General features: G+C 37.6%; 1 protein-coding gene, 1 long non-coding RNA gene and 1 other non-coding gene across 4 annotated transcripts in view; 1 reads left to right on the forward strand and 2 right to left on the reverse strand.

Annotated features, from left to right (window-relative positions):
• The window catches only part of Grin3a (glutamate ionotropic receptor NMDA type subunit 3A), a 146,204-nt gene that overhangs the window by 73,329 nt on the left and 53,608 nt on the right, over positions 1–19,267 (reverse strand). The window contains exon 3 of the mRNA XM_070010951.1: positions 10,177–11,224. Within this exon, the coding sequence (XP_069867052.1) occupies positions 10,177–11,224 (1,048 nt within the window). The remainder of the gene's footprint in view (positions 1–10,176; positions 11,225–19,267) is intronic.
• Positions 1–19,267, forward strand: part of LOC138819467 (uncharacterized) — a 125,935-nt gene that overhangs the window by 53,768 nt on the left and 52,900 nt on the right. The window lies entirely within an intron of this gene.
• On the reverse strand, positions 11,313–11,416 carry LOC138822406 (U6 spliceosomal RNA). The gene has a single exon (XR_011370439.1). It is a non-coding gene; the product is annotated as a U6 spliceosomal RNA (small nuclear RNA).

Here is a 19,267-nt window from a genome sequence, read left to right on the forward strand (position 1 = left end):
TTTTGTCTTTACCCTACTTGACTCATGGTGGCCATCTCTGCTTGACCTTACATCTGATTGCTTGCCTAACATTTAGCTGAGTGAGTAGTTGCCATCTACTTTGGCCCTGGAATTATATATGGACTTGCTTTCTGTTCTTGTGGAGTTTCTAATCTAGTGGTGAATGGCATCTGAACATAAGCTAAATGTTTCAAACCCCTGGTTTCCTTTAACTCTCTTAAAAGAAGACACAGAGGCCATAAGAGGCTCAGTAACTTGCCAAACTTATATACAGCTAACATGACTAACATATAATTAACTCAGACATCAAATAGGTTCAAATAGGTCTGTCCAACAGACCTATTTGTTGTAGTGTGTATGTGTGTGTGTGTGTGTGTGTGTGTGTGTGTGTGTGTGTGTGTGTGTGTGTGTGTGTGTGTTGGTCCTGGGGTTTGAACTTTGGGCCTAAGCATTGCCCCTGAGTTTCCTTGTTCAAGGCTAGTGCTTTACCACTTGTGTCACAGCTCCACTTCCAACTTTCTTGTGGTTAATTGGAGATAAGAGTCTCATGGACTTTCCTTCCACACAGGCCATCCTCAGATCTCAGCTTCCTAAGTCCCTAAGAATACAGACATGAACAACCAGCAACTTCATGAATCATGTCCTTTATATTCAATCAAATTAATTGCATTAATAAGGCTTTCTTGCTCTTTGTTCCATAGCACATGAAATGACACTGATTTTGAAAAGTTATATTAAAAACATAGAGCCCAAAGTGATCACTGCAGAAATTGATGCCCTTCTTCCTTTTCCACTGCAAAAATGTGAATATTTTGTCTTCCTATTACATTATATGATTATTTTTCATATATCCTGGAACTGTCCTTTTTTGTAAATATTTTCATGTCTTTGCTTTTAAACCTTATCTTTCAAAGCTATTTTAAAAAGATTACAACCTACTAGAACTATTGCAACATAGCAAAGGCAGTGACAAGAAGAAAGCTTATAGCTATAATTGCCTAAATAAGACACAGAGGCAGCTCAAATAAGCCTAGTGATGCACCTTAACCTCATACAATAATACAAATTAGCCAAATCCCAAATTATCAGATGGAAAACATAAAGACTAGGGCAAAATCAGTAAATGAGACTAAGAACACTATGCAAAGAATCAATGAAACAAAAAGTTGTTTGTAAAGCTATAAAAGATAAATCCTTACCTAATTTGACTAAAAGGAAAGAAAAATCCAAATAAATAAAAGTAGAGATAAAAACAAATGCAGCACAAAAATACCAATGAAATTAATACAATCATGAAGGAATCCTTTGAAAAATCGATTCTCAAGCAAATTGGAAAACCTAAAATATGGGTGCATTTCTAGATACATTGACCTACCAAAATTGAACCAATAGGAAGTAACCACTTAAATAGATTTAAAACAAATGATTAGATTAAAACCTTAATAAGCAGTTTAACAAAGGAAAGCCCAAGAACTGATGGATTTACTACCAAAATCTACCAGACTTCTAAAGAAGAATTACCACTAATACTCATGTACTCATTGGTGAAATAGATGAAAAAAAAACTACCAAACTCATTCTATGGAACCCATATTATACTAATTCCAAAACCAGATAGGGTGACTAGAAGAAATGAACTTTTAGACCACTTTCTGTAATGAATATAGGTCCAAATATTCTAAACAAATACTTACAAACAGATTGCATCAACATATTAATAGATCAGTTGAGTATCAGTGGCTCACACCTATAATTCTGCCACTCAGGAAGATGAGATCTAAGGATCATAATTTAAAGCTAGGCAGAAGAGTAAGATTTTATCTCCAATTAACCAGCAACCAAGCTGAACTAGCAGTGTGATTCCAGTGGTGGAAGGCCATCCATGAACAAAAAAGCTGAGTGAGAGCAAAAGGTGAGTTCAAGTTCTAGTGGTGGAAAAATAAAAAACAAAAACAAAACACAAACAAAAAATATACAAACCCCCCCCCCAAATGCTCACACTTTTGGATCAAGTTGGCTTCATTCCAGGAGTGCAAGCGTGGTTTGAATTGTAATTTATCATCTGTAATTGTAATTGTAATTTACCATCTAAACAGAATCAAAACTCAAATCCCACGATCATCTCAGTTGTTACAGAAAAAAAGTTTTTGACAAAATTTAGTGTACTCTTATGATTAAAAAAAAGGCTCTGAAGAAAGTAGGAATACAATCTTTAGGATATCTATGACTTCATACATTGATCCTATTTTTGGTGGTGAGACCATTCTTTCTTGTGGAGGTTGCTAAAAATTCAATAAAGAGTTTGCCCTGTTTTCACTGTATTTGATGTTGGTATAATTTGTGGAGGGGAAGGGAAAAAAGAAATTGTTTAAGTAGGGATACAGGTGGACCCATTACAACACAAGATGTTGTGTCGAAAAACGAACTTTACAACTTTGGCAGTGGGAGGGCAGAGGAGGGGGAATATGGGAAGGAATGGGAAGGGGAAACAAAGGAGGAGGCAACAATGCTTGATAAGAAATGTACTCATTATCTTGCCCATGTAATTGTAACCCCTCTGTACAGTATTTTCACAATTAAAAAATATTAGAAACAATAGCAAGAAAAAAAAAGAATTTTCAGTCAAAGCTCCCCGACTGTGCAGTAGAACACTGGAAATAATTCCTTCTACCTCTGACTTGGTCTGGAGCAAACCACGCTTTACACTATTGCCCCTCCTTTCCACTCTTCAGTCTCTGGTGACCAGATTTCTACTCTTTTCTTTTATAAAATAACAACAGTTCCTTTAGATTCCATATATAAGTGGTTAGTACCATGTGTCTGGCTTGTCTTCTATCTATCTATCTATCTATCTATCTATCTATCTATCTATCTATCTATCTATCTATCTATCTATTTTTATCGGTTACAGGGCTTGAACTCTGGGCTTGGGTGCTGTCCCTCAGCTCTTCAGCTCAAGGCTAGTACCCTACCACTTGAGCTACAGCGCCACTTCCAGCTTTTTTCTGCTTATGTGGTGCTAAGGAATCGAACCCAGGGCCTCATGCATGCGAGGCACGCATTCTACCACCGAGCCAACTTCCCAGCCCTGGCTTGGCTGTCTGAGATAAAGTCTTGCTAACTTTTGCTGAGTCTGGCCTTCAAAACTTGATCCTCCCATCTCATAGGTCATAGCTTGGATTATAGGCATGTATCATTATCCTGAACTGATTATACTTTCTTTAAAAGTAAAAATTAATCCAGGAAACTTTGCCATCAACCTCTGCCAATTTGGTAATGTGGCTATTGATCTTTATCTAAACTGTCTTTTATATCTTAGCATATCATATGTTTTTCTCAATACAATTATTACAGAAGACACTCTGTGATCTGTTAGGAATTTTTACTGTTAGAATAAATTGAATGATTTTCTTAGTCTGTTTTCTACCAATAATCCTGTGTGGTGGCCCATGGGAAGTTCAGTTCTTCCTAGACTATGTCTGTCATTTCTGAGATTTTAATTTGTTTAAGAAGTGTTTTTTTTTTTTTTTTTTTTTTTTTTTTTTTTTTTTTTTTGCTGTTGATTTTTGTTTGTCGTGGGCCTGAACTCTGGTCCTGGGTGCTGTCCCTGAGCTCTTCAGCTCAAGGCTAGCACTCTACCACTGGAGCCATAGCACCACTTCTGGCTTTTTCTGCTTATGTGGTGCTGAGGAATCGAACCCAAGGCCTCATGCATGTGAGGCAAGCACTCTACCATTGAGCCACTCTACCATTCCCAGCTCAAGAAGTGAAATTTTAAAATTAAGATTAAAAGAAAATTCTCCTTGTTATGTATCCTAGTTTTACTCATCTTTGAGTAGATTTCCAGTCTCTAGCTCATGATGGAGCTGTCAGGATTGTAACCTGTCCCTCCAGCCTCACATTCCACATACTCCTGCTGCATTACTCTAAAATGTTTTTCTTGATCAGCCCTACTGATTTTTGCTTCTTTCAGGGCTTCTGCAACTCTCCATATAGATCAGGTCTCTTGTAAGTTCCTTGATTTTGCTGTATTTTTTCCCCCTAGTAACTTATTACAGTTGCAGCCATGAAGTGATTGATGTGCTCCTTTGATTAATATCTTCCTTTCCTTTTCCATGTGTTGCAAGAACAGCATCTCTTTAGGTAATGACTAAATTCTCAGTCACCTTTCAGCGTGCCTGGAATGGAGGTGGCTGTTAATGGATGAACCAAGAAAGAAGGACTGAATGATTTCACCTCACCTCAAGTTCCACTTGCAGTATCTTATTTGCCTTGGAGTTATGGCATTGCTTCTTCTTGATGGTCCCATTTTATTATTTGAATTCTCATGTTCTATTGGACAGCTGTGTGCTGTTATATGAAGATCAATAGAGGTGGCATTTATTATTTTGGGAAATGCTTCCTATTTCTTACTAGGGTTGTGCCTGTGTCCTTAATCTTAAAAATTTCTGGCTAAAGTTTTGTTCTTGTCCTTGTAGGTGGTCTATTTAATTTTAAATATTTATATGAAGTGTTTTTTTTTTACTCTAGGTCTGTCAGTCATGTGCCTATAAAACAATGATTCTAGACTTCTATTTACTCTAAGGAGTCAACACTTTTGAAAACAAATACTAGAAAGTCCACTAAAATCACCAAATAGCTCATTTTGGATCCTCACATGTCCTTATGTTTAACTGGCTGATCTGGCTCAATGAGAGAGGCAGCAATCGCTTTTCATTGTACTATATGGTACATGATTTGATTGCCTTATCTTGCCTCATATCCCAGCATACGGGATATCAATTACTGCTAAGCCTAAACCCAATGAAATCAAGATTGGGTAAAAATGAAGCTGGAGTTTCTAGCTATCTGTCAATAATTTCAAACTGGTACAAGAAAATGAATGCATGAGAAGGCTTACTTCCATTTGTCCAGTCTAATAGTTGAGGAACTACCCAAATAGCTCTATTAAATGTATCACTTATACATTGTATCTTTTCCTATATCATGCCTAAAGATTCCTTTGAAGCTTGGAGCTTGGTTTCCAGAAGAGGGGTGTGTGTGTGTGTGTGTGTGTGTGTGTGTGTGTGTGTGTGTGTGTGTGTGTGTGTGTGTGTGTGTGTGTGTGTGTGTGTGTGTGTGTGTGTGTGTGTGTGTGTGTGTGTGTGTGTGTGTGTGTGTGTGTAACTACACATATTACTTTCAGTGTAGAATATATTAGTCTGGAAAAAAATGGCTAATGACAGAACCATATTCTTGAATTTTATTTTCCCAGGAGGCCCAATAATAAGATGATTTCTTTTATCTTACCCTCTATCAGGGGGCATAAAAAAAATCCAATGTTCCTGGATTACTACAACATCCAGACTTTTGCTTTTAATTTTATTTCTGATTCAAAGTGTTCAGTTGAAACCAATGAATCTTAACCCTGAAAATGATTGATAAAAGAGTCAAAATCTTAATTCTGAAAAATTTTACTAATGGTGTTACATGTATGGCTTGCATGGTAAATAGTCACGATCCAGATGAAAAATGGAGTTATATTATACTTATTGTAAATTATCTGTTATAAGGTTTGTAGACACTTCAGTGGTGAGGACTCAGTTCACAAATGGATGTAAACACAGACTGTTACTAAGCTTCCTTCAAGTGAATAAATTTTATGCAACAAAAAATCTGTTTAAAGAATTCTTTGGTGTCCCTTTTAAGCACTCTTTTTTTTTTCAAGACTTAGCTGGTTTTGGAGAGATATCTCTTATCCAGGGATGAAAAAAATGAACAGAAATGGGACAGAGGTGAAAGAATCTTCAGAGTGTGACCAATATTCCATGTAACATGTCACCTCTAAATCAGATCTGGGTTATGTTCAGCTTACAGCAAAACAAACAAACAAACAACACATGTCCCCAAAGAACCACAAGAGACCGATGACTTCTGTGAAAATGATAAATTCCCTTTCAGCAGCACCAAATGTTGCACAGTTAATTTGAAAAAATGAAAATGGTGTTCTTTAAAAGTAGTGAAAAATATCAAATCATATCTAGTTTCATCATATATGAATTAAGATACCCACCCCCCAGCAGCTGTTTCCTGTGGTGTCAGCTAACCACCGGTAAGATGCTAAGCATATGTTGGAAATGAACTTTACAACTTGGGGGAGGGCACTAGGGGGTGAGGGAAACTGGGAGAAAAATGAGGGAGGGGGTAACAATGTTCGACAAGAAATGTACTCAGTACCTTATGTATGTAACTATAACCCCTCTGTACATCACCTTGACAGTAAAATTAAATTAAAAAATAAAATGTACATAGCCAAGAAAAAAAAAGAGTAGGACAATACCATTTTCTTTTCTCTTTTTTGTTCCATTTTCTTAAAATGTCAAAACTCAACCAAGAGAATGGTATTCCAGGGTCTGCCCAACTTGGTACTGGGCACCTTTTCTTCTTTATCTCCCATCTCCTCTCTTCACAAACCTTACCCTGCAACACATTTGGACTTCTAACTCATGGTATTTTCCTTCAAACAGCAATTTTTCTTCCCATTATCCTTGGGAACCTTATACTCATTCTGTGGGGCCTTTAATACACAGTATGGCCTTTCTAGTCAGGACTTCCAACAAGCTTCATTCTCATTCCTGAACTCTCCCTGCTCCATGTTTGTTAGAGATTGATAGCTTTTGCTCAGTGTTCCACAAGGGATTTTTAAATGCGATGAACGGAACTGACCTGACCTGGTCACCATTTTTTTTTTGTGGCCTGTAAACTGCCTTTTCTGTCCCGCCCGCCCCCAATGGTGTCATCATTTTCTCAGGCACCCAGAGCAGTGGCTGTGTGGTTTTCTCACACTGTCATTAGCTTGTATCTATTGTGACATGCCCATATAAGTATACAGTGTGCGTTGACTACACTTGCTCCTTCATCACTGTCCCATCTCTTTTTCCTCCCTTCCCAGACAAACTTTTTCCTTGAAGTGTTTTTGACGACACTCTCCCCCCTTCGCCCTCTCCATTCACACTGCCCTCCCACCATGACAGGAGGACTGTCTTTGAGTGAGACTGTTGCCTCTCCTGCCCAATTCTTGGTCAGGTCCTCCTGATTTCATCACCACCACAGTGCATCCATCGTCCTTGTATCAGTGACCACAGCTCGAACTTCTATCCTGCTTTTGTTCTCTTCAGATCATGTTACCTTGCTGCTTGCCAAAGCAATCATCCTCAGTGAAGACTGTTCTGGCCTGTTACTCTATTGTTCAAAGTGACTATGGAGCTCTATTACCAGAATCTCCCATTTCTCTGTCTGATATCAAATATCATTTGTTATCTCAGTTAAACTTGGTTTTTCCCCCCAGACCTTGATTTCCCTCTTTCCCCTGCTGTGATGTTTTGTGGCAAAACAGAATTCCTTACGATTTCAAGCATACCGTTATCCTTCCCACCTCCACAGCCCACTGTGCTCCTATGAATTCCATGTCGATTTCTCTTTCCCTGATGCACATACCCAGACTCTAAGTATTATTTAAATATAGGCATGGATTTTATCTCACTGATGAAACTTTTCCCTCATCTGATGTGTTGCCAGTCATCGTCCTTTCTTGAATTTGAGTAATACTAAACTTGGACAACTTCATAACGATCTATGTTGTTTCTCCTCATGTACATGTCTTTCCTCTGCTACTTGACTGTCACCAAATTATTTGACTCATTTACCTCTGTGTTTTTTTCACATCAATTGATGTGGGAAGAAAAATAATGCTATTTTAAAAGCAATTAGCATTGGTAAAGAGAGAAAAACACATGTGGAATCTATGATATACCGAACAGTGAAGGCTGAGTGACTGAGAGGGTATGGAAATTATTTTTATCTTATGTCTTTGTGGGAGGGTGAGGATATTATGTAGTGCACATTATATCATGTGTTTGAAGGAAGACAGAAAAACTGTTACCAACACTCAATATTGGCTGGACATCAAAGATCATTTGTTATCTGAACTAAATTTGTTCTTTTCAGACTGGAATTTCTCCAACAGGACACCAAATACATATAGTCAATTAATCTGTGAATATATATTATATAAATGTGTGTGTGTGTGTGTGTGTGTGTGTGTGTAAAATCTAAACCATTTATATTATATAAATGTGTGTGTATGTGTAAAATCTAAACTACTGCTGTTTCTCTGTTAGGTAATAAATGAGAGATTACCTAACAGAGAAACAGCAGTAGTTTAGATTGATACACACTGGTGAGCTTTTGTTTCAAATTCACTCTTATTGCAAATAGAAACTAGTTTAGACTTAGACTTGCTCCACTTCATTAAGGAGTAATCTGCTGTAACACCAAGTTTACTCTTGCCTGTTTGTCAGGCTTTTTGTTATTTTGTTGGTTGGGTTAGCTTGCTACAAATTTTACTTCTTTATTGTAGTAGAGTCAGGGATGGAAGAGCTATATCATTTTGCTTAAAATGGTTTTGTGGCTGTGTCCGGTTTATCTTATATTGTTTTTAATCTCCAGGAAGAGTCACTGCTTCAGGTTTCTCATGCATAGCATCCATGACTTAATTTTTGCAATCCTGCTTTTGATGAATGCAACTCTAGTCAGCATTGTATTCAGCTTTTCACATAAAATAATAGTCTGGAATCTGCACAGCAGGCATATATTAGGTTGCTTTTGTGCTAGATTGGACTGAATGGTTTCCATTTTGAGTCTGTAATTTTAGAAGTCACACTGGCAAGATTCTTGCAAAAATCTGCATACATCTCTAGCAAGACTGCGATTCTTCAATAGATCTACAGGTCTACTGGGGAAAAGAATAAACAGCGGCTGCTAATATTGCTGCTGAGTATGAATGCTGGTATATCACCCAAATCTCTCTTTGGGGTAATGCAGTTATTTATGCTAAAGAACTTATTTGCATTCATTGAATTCCAGCTCTAACATAAACCTCCGAGTATTCATTAGGAAGCAACACAATTCCTTGCCTAGTTAGACAGACATTGCTAATAGAATCCTTTCCTATATTTGGTGTCACTTATCAGGAGATTTGAATTACATGTGAGTGAAATTTCTCACTTTCCTAATAAAAACTATATGAGAAGTCTCTGAAACTATCACCAGTCCTGTGTATTAAACCAATTCATTTCTAAGGCTCTGCAGATGTCCCATTTGTTGATGATTAATCAACTTAATTTTAAATGTTCAGCAGAAATGTATAGCAAATGGTTAGTACTTTGAGATTGGGGCAGTAAGATGCACCTGGAAAGGGATGATCACTGTTTTACCATTAGACAGAGCCCACTTAGCTCAAATTGCTTTGAACATAAGATGTTCTGGATGTGTCTATACTATTGGAGCTTTCTCCCCCTCTATGAGGTGTGTTGCACAGTGTAATGTATTCCTTCTCAGGATCTGCATCCTGGGTCCCATCAGGGCTGCAGTACACACTCGAGCCCCATCCAATAGCTTTGGGCCTTGACAACACTGTTTCTCTACTCCCACTGACTGGGCTAGATTCTCTTCCCATTCACTAAAAGGGGTTCTACTTTAATTCAGAGAGAACATACATGTGACTATATACTTGTACGCCATTATGCTTTGTCTGTTTGCCTAAGTCCTTTTCCCTACCCTACAGTCAACAATTTTCTTGAATATCTCATGGATATTTTAATGCAATGCTGGAAGCCCCCTCCCCCAACCCATGGTAGTTAGTTTAGAACTGATTGAGATTACTAGTAGTAATTTTAGTGTGCTTAGGAGAAAATGCTACTTCTTCTCATTTCACTGTATTTAATGGGGGAAAATATGCCTTGCTCTTTGAAACATGGATCCTATTTCCACCAATTACTGATTTCCAAGAAGCAGTTGGTTGGTTTTTGAAATCCTCTGTGGATAAAAAGATTTTGGAAGACTATTCCCTGATAGCTAATCTGTCAGATGGCTAAATGCTATGAGAAGCTGCATTAATTGATGTAGTTACACAGACTATCAACTCTAAAACAAATACTACCTTAAACCTCTCCCTGTTGTTCTCCATAACATATAACAATGAGTTTAACCAGGCCACACACTTTTGGAGTAGTCTCTACAGTTAGCTGAGAGAATATGTCTGCATTATATAAAGAAGGCAGACATACTACAGTGTAAGACACAACACATGACATTAAAATAAGCAATAAAAAAATCCAGAGTAAAATAAAACATTACCTTAGGATCATGTATTCCAGAAAGCTCTTCATAGATCTTCTCACCTACCATGACAGCAGCCAAGTTTGCTGTGTATGTAGAAAGGCAAAACATACAGAAAATGGCCCAAAGGTTCATTAGAAATCTTCCAGTCCAACATTTTGGGGGTTTGATGGCTACTGTTCTACCAAACAGAAGAGCATAACACACGTTCAAGGCTGAAGAGAAGGAGAAGACTTTACTTCTATTTCGCCCTTTGGGCGTCATACCAAAGGGGCTCTTCCATTCATACAGAGTGAGAAAGATGGCAGTGATGTGCAGAGCCACAAAAATCCCCAACCACATTGTCCAGTGGAGTGGCCACATGAAGGCTCCAATAGGAGCTGCTGTGTCTCGGGTCCTCACTAAGATGCCCAAGCTGGTGGAAAAGAAAGGACTGGTGAAATCTATCACCTGGCTCCTTGCAGTATTGATGCTAAAAGATGTGACTGCCATGTGGGCAGTCCCACTTAGGAGATCACCTACCAGCCCTGTCCAGTGTCCATTTTTCCAGGCTCCGTACTTTCCATCTCCAACAATGTACAGGTCAAAGTCAAAATTCATGTCTTCTGCTAGCTGTTCCAGAAGATCAATACAATACCCATAGCAGCACTTCTTGAATTGGATTGGCACAGTGTCATTACCGCTATGGAGACTACTGAATAGGCTGTCCAATATGGAAGAGTCATTAGTCATCGGGTCGAGACAGAGCTGGCCAGCTGGGCATAAGCCTTCATCATCTACCTCCCTTGTGAAGACAAATGGGTGCTCAATCAGGGTCACCACTCTTAGGTGTAACTTATTTGGGTGTTGGAAGTGGGTCTTGTGCCTCTGAGCCTGCTCTGGCCATATTCCATAATCCATGACAATTTTCCCTCCCTGCCAGCTACCCAAGCGGGTCCACATTGGTTTTCCCATAGGGTCATGCTGAAGATTCCAGATGAAAAAGTTGTTTTCTGAGCTGATGATGGTGGAGCCTTTCACTCTGACGGAGCCACTGAGTCCTCGGAAAGTGGTGTTGGCTAGAAACCTGGCAAAGAGGAGCAAAGGCAAAACAAGGAAGAGAAGTAAGGACAAAGGCAGGAAGTAGTGCTCATGTTTGCTTTCTGTTTTTCTTTTTTCATAAGGAACACGTCACGAATTTGCGTGTCAGCCTTGTGCAGGGGCCATGCTAATCTCTGTAGCATCTCAATTTTAGTATATGTGCTGCCAAAGTGAGCACTGCTTTCTGTTTTAATGCAAAGAAATTATGATTTTTTTTCTGTAAAATTCTGTATAAAAGCCAATGCCCATATTTTCTTCAAGAGTTGACAAACTAGGATAATGATCCTATTTCATTGAGTGAATGAGATCTCACCTTCAAACTTCAAGTTTAAACAGCCTAGCCAGGTGCTTCACAACTGAATTTACTACAAATCTTTTAATTTCTTGTCAAGAGATGTGTTTATTGTTTGCTCTTGCAAAGTGTTATATATTTCTATAGTTTTCCAAGGTTTTGAAGGTTCTGAGAATCTTTAACATATCTTATTTCTATTACTTACTATATATGCCCATAGCAAAATCTGCTCAGTAAATATATTTTGATGTGGGCATAAGTTTTTGTAAGTATAGGTATATTTTTATAATTGCTTAAAAATTTGTACTCATGACATTGGAGAATAGCCAGATCTTGTTTCCTTGTAGAGTAGAAACAATTAGCGTATCTCTCCCCATGAGCCCAGTCAAAGCTGCAAGTTGGATGCCATCCACAGAACAAAGAAAAGATGATAAATAAACTTGGAGTTCTTAGGATAGCCTCAGGCTACCCTCCCTTGTCATTAGAGGAAAACAATTGGCCCTGGCTATAGAGAGTGCTTCTGCCAGAAGTCACAGAAAGGAAAATTACTAACTAAATGATGTACTGGTTTCTCGTGAACCAAGGCCTTTTCAGTATATATTCTGGTATAGACTGGACAGGAAAATGCTTGGACTCTGTCTTTTTTGAGCTTAGGACTTTGGGACAATCAGGGATAACACATCACACATACCCATGTGGTATCTCTGTTCACCTGCATTTGAATATTGACCCAGCTACCTTGTAGTATTGACTTTGCACCATTTACTTGATTCTAATCTTCATGTTTGCCCTCAGCAGAAGGAGTAAGTATAATCATCTGCTACATTTCCCAATATTGAACACATATTCTAAATATGGAATTATTTAATACTCAAATTATTTTCCACTCAAGGACATCTCCAGGTTACTTTTATTAGAATTTTCTATCCAAATAAAAAATACTGCATTATATAGACCCATAGGAGTGGCTCAAGACCCATTTCAAGTTTAAAGGAATTAAATCAAAATACGTAATGCAGCACAGTAGATATGGGGGATCAGAATATATAAATCTAGGTGCTCAGAAAAACACATTATCCAATTGCCTGTTATAAATATTACTTAGTAATTACAAGAATAAATAGAAGTATTAAATTGTGTTACCATAGAAGGAACATAGAAAAATCAGAAAGTATGCAACACAGACTAATTTTCATTAGAGAGAAATGTAAATCACATTTGAAGATGCTACTGTCACTAAATGTAATGGCAGCATTTATTTTGGTAGATTGCATGTAATGGCAATTACTCACATTAGGGCTCCCCAGTGGGACTCTACCACTTAAAATAAATTTTATTTTGCAACAAGTAATGAAGTCTCAGCTAGCTTTGACTTCAAAACAGTTTTCTGCTTCTTCAGAGAAGCAGGGAGTCAAATCATTTATAGATTAATCAATTGATAATTACCTGGGTATTATAAAACATGTGTGTCTAAATGTGTCTCATAAAAACTCTCCTTTCAGATTCCTTAAAAAAACAGAAGTACATATACATTTCATGACGTAATATAAGGAATAAAGCCATTAGTAGGTTAATTTTATTTGGTTATCCTGGTGATCAGAAAAGTAAAAGGAAAGTTAGACAAAGAGGAATCTTAGAATTATTTTTAGAGTATGTGGAGCTTAATGATATAGTTTTTTTTTAACTAAATGGACCCCTGAGACATTTTCTCTGACCAAAAATATACCATTTCAGAAAAAGGTGCTAGAAATCGATAGGAGTCTTTCACAGATACAGCCTCCTTATGAGTAAAGTCTTTTCCCCATTATCAGTGCTAACACCTAAAGCAGCCATAGCAGAAGGACAAAGCTCAGGGTCTTTGAGGCTGGCATAGGTCAAAGAAGATAAATCAGTCTGGATCTGAATGTCTCCAACTTTCCTTACCCAGAAAATCGAGTTCATGTTTTACTGTGATCAGACCTGAAAAATTCGCCTCTCCATTTATGGCAGAGTAGTTGTGCCTGTCTTATTTCCAGTCTTTCAGTGATGACAAATTAAAATAAGCTCATCGATGGCCTTTTGTGATAGTCACTCCATTATGTATTATTTGGAAAGCAATGACAATGCATAGCTAAGCAAGAATGCTCATTCCTGAGTTCAGAGATCAAAAGTTTCAATGAGCTTTTTGCTTTAAATGAATTCTGCCATTTTCTTTTCTATCTTGTCCCTTAGGCTTTTCTTGAATAACAGGTAATAGGGCTGGGTGTTATTTTATTTGTTCTGCAAGATAAATGGATACAAATGGTATACCTCTAATACCCCTAATACTTATGGCAGAAAGGAAAGCCAGAAAGTGAATGAGTGATTTAAACCAGTGTGACAGTTGTGGTGATGGAGGAAAACGTGGTCACACTAGAAAGGAGAAGTCAGAAACTTGTAGATTCTACTGTGGAGTGCCAAGGATGGTTTCTTTAGTGAAGAAGATGGAAGAGTGGTCTTTAAGAAATAATTACAATTGTCCAGGAAAGAGAAACAGCTGAGAAACAACACTTTCAGGCCAGAGAGACACATGCACAAAATAGAGAGATAGAATGTAATGATGGAATATGATTGGGGATAAAAGTGGGAAATGAATTATGTCAGCACTAAGGCCATACTGAAGGCAATAGCTAGCCATTGAAGAAATTTTGGGGGAGGGACGTGATTATCAGATTTTATTTTAGATTTTTTTTGCCTCTTTGGTAGCTATAGAGGACGTAGTATACAAGGAGGAGGCTAAATATAATTCCAGATGTGAGGAACAGCACATCTCGCTTCTTTCTCTCCTTTTCTCTCCCTCTATTTGCTTTGGGAGTTGCAGGAGTGGAGAAGAGGTTATATAATAAAAAGACATTTAATCTCTATAAAAGCGGCGATTCCAAGAAGGCAAATGCCAACGACTGTGTTTAGCTCACAAACCATACTGAGAATGTATGAAAGGCGGGTTAACAAAAGGTTACAAGAATAAGACCTGTAGAAGATAGTGGAATATAAACTTCATGTAATCCCAAAGAGCAATGTGGATAAATAATCTTAAGTTCCTTTAGTAGAAATTTAGAGCCTATATCCAATTGCTCTGCCCTGGATGTGTACTCTAAATAGATCTTCCAGATTCAGGATTATGAAGAAAGATAAGAACACAGAAAATCTAAGAAGGCAATAAGCATAACTTGGAGAAAAGTATTGGAATATAATAAAGGGCAAACAGGTTGCATCTAGACTTTAGAGGCCTCTTCCACATGTTTTATGATCTTGGATTCTATTTTAATAGTAAAAAGGGAGCCATAAAGATTTCTGAGAAGTATAATGCCATCACCAGAGGTCTGTATTAGTAATACTGACCTAGAAGCAAGTAAAATGTATATACAACAAGGAAGAGATGGTGACCTGGAGACCAGTTAGAAGAATATTATAATACCTTTGTCATTCTGCAAGGGCTGTAGTTTAATCCTCCACCTTGCACATGGTAATGTTTAAGAAAGCAATTCAGCAAATCTCCCAAGACACTATTTCACTTGAAAGAATGAGGATCCTTAGTTAATTTTGCTTTATGAAAAGCTCCTGATTATATCACTAGTTAAGAATAAGTGTTGATTTGTTTAGCAGCTAAGATAAAATTTGTACTTTGAAAACTATTTAACATGTCTTGGAGACATTTCATAGTACAAGAAAGATCTGCATTTAATATATTTACGATCTATTTTGTAAGTCATATTTGGACAGAAAATCTCGACACATAAACAATTTTTTCTTGTGTATTGAAGCAAGTGACTAAAGATGTTACCAAACATCTTTGTCCATTTACTAAAATTTTTATTCAACAATACTCACTATATGGCAGGTACTATCTCTCTCTCACCTCCTTTTTCTCTCTCTCCAAATATATATATATATATATGCATACATACATATATATGTAAATAAAGACAATAGTCTATTCAGTTTATAGTATAAGACTGAATAAATATGCTTGTTGGTAACATACATGAAATATTATAGAGCATTAAATGCAAAAGAGGAAAAATATATATGTAAATAAAGACAATAGTCTATTCAGTTTATAGTATAAGACTGAATAAATATGCTTGTTGGTAACATACATGAAATATTATAGAGCATTAAATGCAAAAGAGGAAAAATAAGACAGTAAAAAATCTTACCTCGGAGAAGGTAATATTTGAATTAAGAACTAAAGAGAAAAATCCAGAATAAAGTTATCTAGGTAAAGAGCATTCCATGTACAGGGGAATACGGGAGTATGTCTAACATATTCTCTCCATGAATATGTTAATTCATCAACTCCCATTGAAAATGAGGTCAAAGAAGATTGGGAAACACAGCCTTTCTTTCATAGGTCATTGTTATGTTTGTGTTTTCTCTCTGTCTATAAGGACAGTTATTGGTGAAGTTTGAATGAAGAGATGTAATCATACGACTGTATATATTTTAACAGGACTCTCATGTTACTGTGTTAACAACGTATTGAAGTGCAAGGCAGAAGCAGAAAGACCAATTTGGGGCTGTTTTACATCATATGCAGATAAAAAGTGGTATGGTGTGAACTGCAGTTGTAACTAAGGTGATTCCTGATTAGTTATATCTTAACATGTTTTAAAGATGGATTTCCTGATGGCTCAGACATGATGGCTAGATGAAAGAGAGTCATGGATGTTTTGGTTCTGAGCAACTGAATGGATGGAGTTACCATTAATTGAGATAAAGAATTCAAATGCTCTGTAAGAGAATTAAGTTTTAGGTGGAGGGAAAACTGCTGGGGACTTAGTTTTGTGAATGTGAATGTTGAAATAGAAACATTCAAATGAAGATGTCAAGTTGGATCATGTGGAATTCAGGAATGAAGTCTATACTGGAGATACAAATTTGGAAGTCATTAATCATGCCATTGAAGAAGAGCGAATGATGTCTCAGTGGGAGTTACTATAGATGAATAGAAGCATAAGGGAAAATATGTGGTACTACAAGATCTGGAGGTGGCCTGGGTAAGAAAAACTAGTCAAAAACACTGAGAAGAAAGAACCACAGCTGTTGAGAATGAATAGGTTGTAATGTATTCTAGAAGACAAATACAAAGGTCTTTCAAGAAGGATGCAAAGATCAAGTATGTCAAGTGCTTCTAACCATCAAATTTGGACAACATCAACCATTGGCTTATCAATTTATAAATGTGAGGGTTGCTGGCAACTTCCATTTAGTAATTTTAATGATGTGTTTTAACCTAATTCTTTTTTTGAGAGGAGTAGGAGCTGCATATTTAATGGTTAAGCAGGTTCATACATGAAAGATGAATAATGCTGTGGATGAATGGAAGGGACGGTTGCACACAATGTGGACATAGTACATTTAAGAAGAAACAATGCCTCCACACAGTACAGAAACACCTATACTCCTTAAACCTGGAAAACTCAAAAAGGATTGGCAGCCATCTTGGGCTACATAACAAGTTCAAGAGCATGCTGGAATACATTGCAAGACCTTCAAAAGGAATATGGAAAAATCAAATTTTGGACTCTGAATTTTATCAGAAATGTAACTAACACATGTACATATTTTTTGTATTGAAATAACAAATTTGGAAACTTTTTTGGGGGGGTCCGGTCGTGGGGCCTGAACTCTGGGCCTGGGCGCTGTCCCTCAGATCTTCAGCTCAAGTTTAGCACTCTACCGCTTGAGCCACAGCACCACTTCCGGCTTTTTCCTTTTTGCTTATGTGGTGCTGAATAATTGAACCCAGGGCAAGTGCTCTATCACTGAGCCACCTTCCCAGCCCCAAACCTAATTCTGTAATGGAGCAGGTTCAGGGGGGAACATGAAGAGAGAAACTAGAGTTAATTCTTTAGAGGGTTATTCTGTAAAGAAGAGATAAAAATGGAATAGTGATGGGGAGAAAATCAAGCAAATATCCATAGGGATATGTATTGTAGATACACATATGTCTATATGTATATTTTAGCTAGATAAAGAAATAAAGCTTTTATGCTGATGGGAATGACCCAATAGGAATTCACAGGTTACGGATATAGAAGAAATAGAGAATTACTGACACAAAGTGTTCTTGAGGAGGAAAAAATTGTGCTTTCAGACACAAGTTTGGTGTTAGCTGTGATAAGACTATGGACAAGAGAGAAGTCAGAGGGTGTGTAGGGGCCTGGGTCAGGTAGGCGATGGGTTTGATATGGGAACTTTTAGATTCTATTTGTTTAGAATATCTTAGAGGCCTATTATAGATCTCATTATACTTTCCATCTGTAATTCATTGGGAGAAGGTTAATTATGTTTTCAAAATGAAACTGAAGGCATTCATAAAAGTGAAGGTGTCTTGGAAGGTGGCTCAGTGGTAGAGTGCTTGCCTTGCATGCATGAGGCCCTGGGTTCCGATTCCTCAGCACCACATAAGCAGAAAAAGCCAGAAGTGGCGCTGTGGCTCAAGTGGTAGAGTGCTAGCCTTGAGCTGAAGAGCTGAGGGACAGCGCTAAGGCCCAGAGTTCAGGCCCCAGGACTGGCAAAAAAAAAAAAAAAAAAAAAAAAAAGTAGAGAAGGCAAGGACTTCAATAAGAAGTGTTTCACTTAAATTTTGGTTGAAGTGATTATTGTTCTGATTTCCCACTGGAATTTGTAGGAGTCAATTCTAAAATTATCTGAACCTGGAACTTTAAAAAAACTAATCACTTTCATCAATCTATTTCTACATTTCTGGATCAGTTTTGGCAAACGTTTTTTTAAAAAAATTTATTGCTATTCTCATACAATGCAATAATATCTCCTCAGTTAGCTTGTTACCTTTTTTTTTCTTCTAAGTCTCTTACCTCTTTTAATTTCTTTGGATGAAGATACTTTTTATATTCACCATCTCTTCTTCAATATTGGAGACATTTAGGACTACAATATGGCATGGAATTCCTTTCTTTCTTTCTTTCTTTCTTTCTTTCTTTCTTTCTTTCTTTCTTTCTTTCTTTCTTTCTCTCTTTCTTTCATTCTTTTCTTCCCTCCCTCCCTCCCTCCCTTCCTCCCTTCCTTCCTCCCTCCCTCCCTCCCTTCCTTCCTTCCTTCGTTCCTTCCTTCCTTCCTTCCTTCCTTCCTTCCTTCCTTCCTTCCTTCCTTCCTTCCTTCCTCCCTCCCTCCCTTCCTTCCTCCCTCCCTTCCTTCCTTTTGTTTTTGTCGGTCATGGGGGCTGAACTCTGTGTCTGAGTGCCGTCCCTCAGCACTTAGCTCAAGGCTAGCACCCTAACACTTGAGCCATAGTTCCACTTCCAGCTTTTTCTGCTTATGTGGTGCTGAGGAATCGAACTCAGGGCCTCATGCATGTGAGACAAACACCTCTACCAGTGAGCTACCTTCCGAGACCTCTTTCTTCCTTTTTTTTTTTTTTTTGTTAGTTGAAGGACTTGAACTTAGGACCTGGGCGCAGTTCCAGAGCTATTTTGCTCAAGGTTTGTGTTCTACAGCCACAACTCCACTTGCAGTTTTTGAGTGGTTAATTGGGGATAAGAGTCTCATGGGGATTGTGTTCAGGCTAGCTTTGAACCATGATGCTCAGATCTCAGCCTTGAGTAGCTAGGATTACAGGTGTATGTCACTGGTGCCTGGCACATATTTATTTTCATTGTATTAGAGAAAGTAGATTTAAAAATGTTTGCTGATTTGCAGGGCTGGGGGGAACACATATGCAAGGCAAAGTTTCTATCACTGATCTCAGTCTCT

This window comes from Dipodomys merriami, unplaced genomic scaffold (genome assembly GCF_024711535.1).
Source record: "Dipodomys merriami isolate MVZ:Mamm:240054 unplaced genomic scaffold, mDipMer1.0.p SCAF_11, whole genome shotgun sequence".
Taxonomy (NCBI): Eukaryota; Metazoa; Chordata; class Mammalia; order Rodentia; family Heteromyidae; genus Dipodomys; species Dipodomys merriami.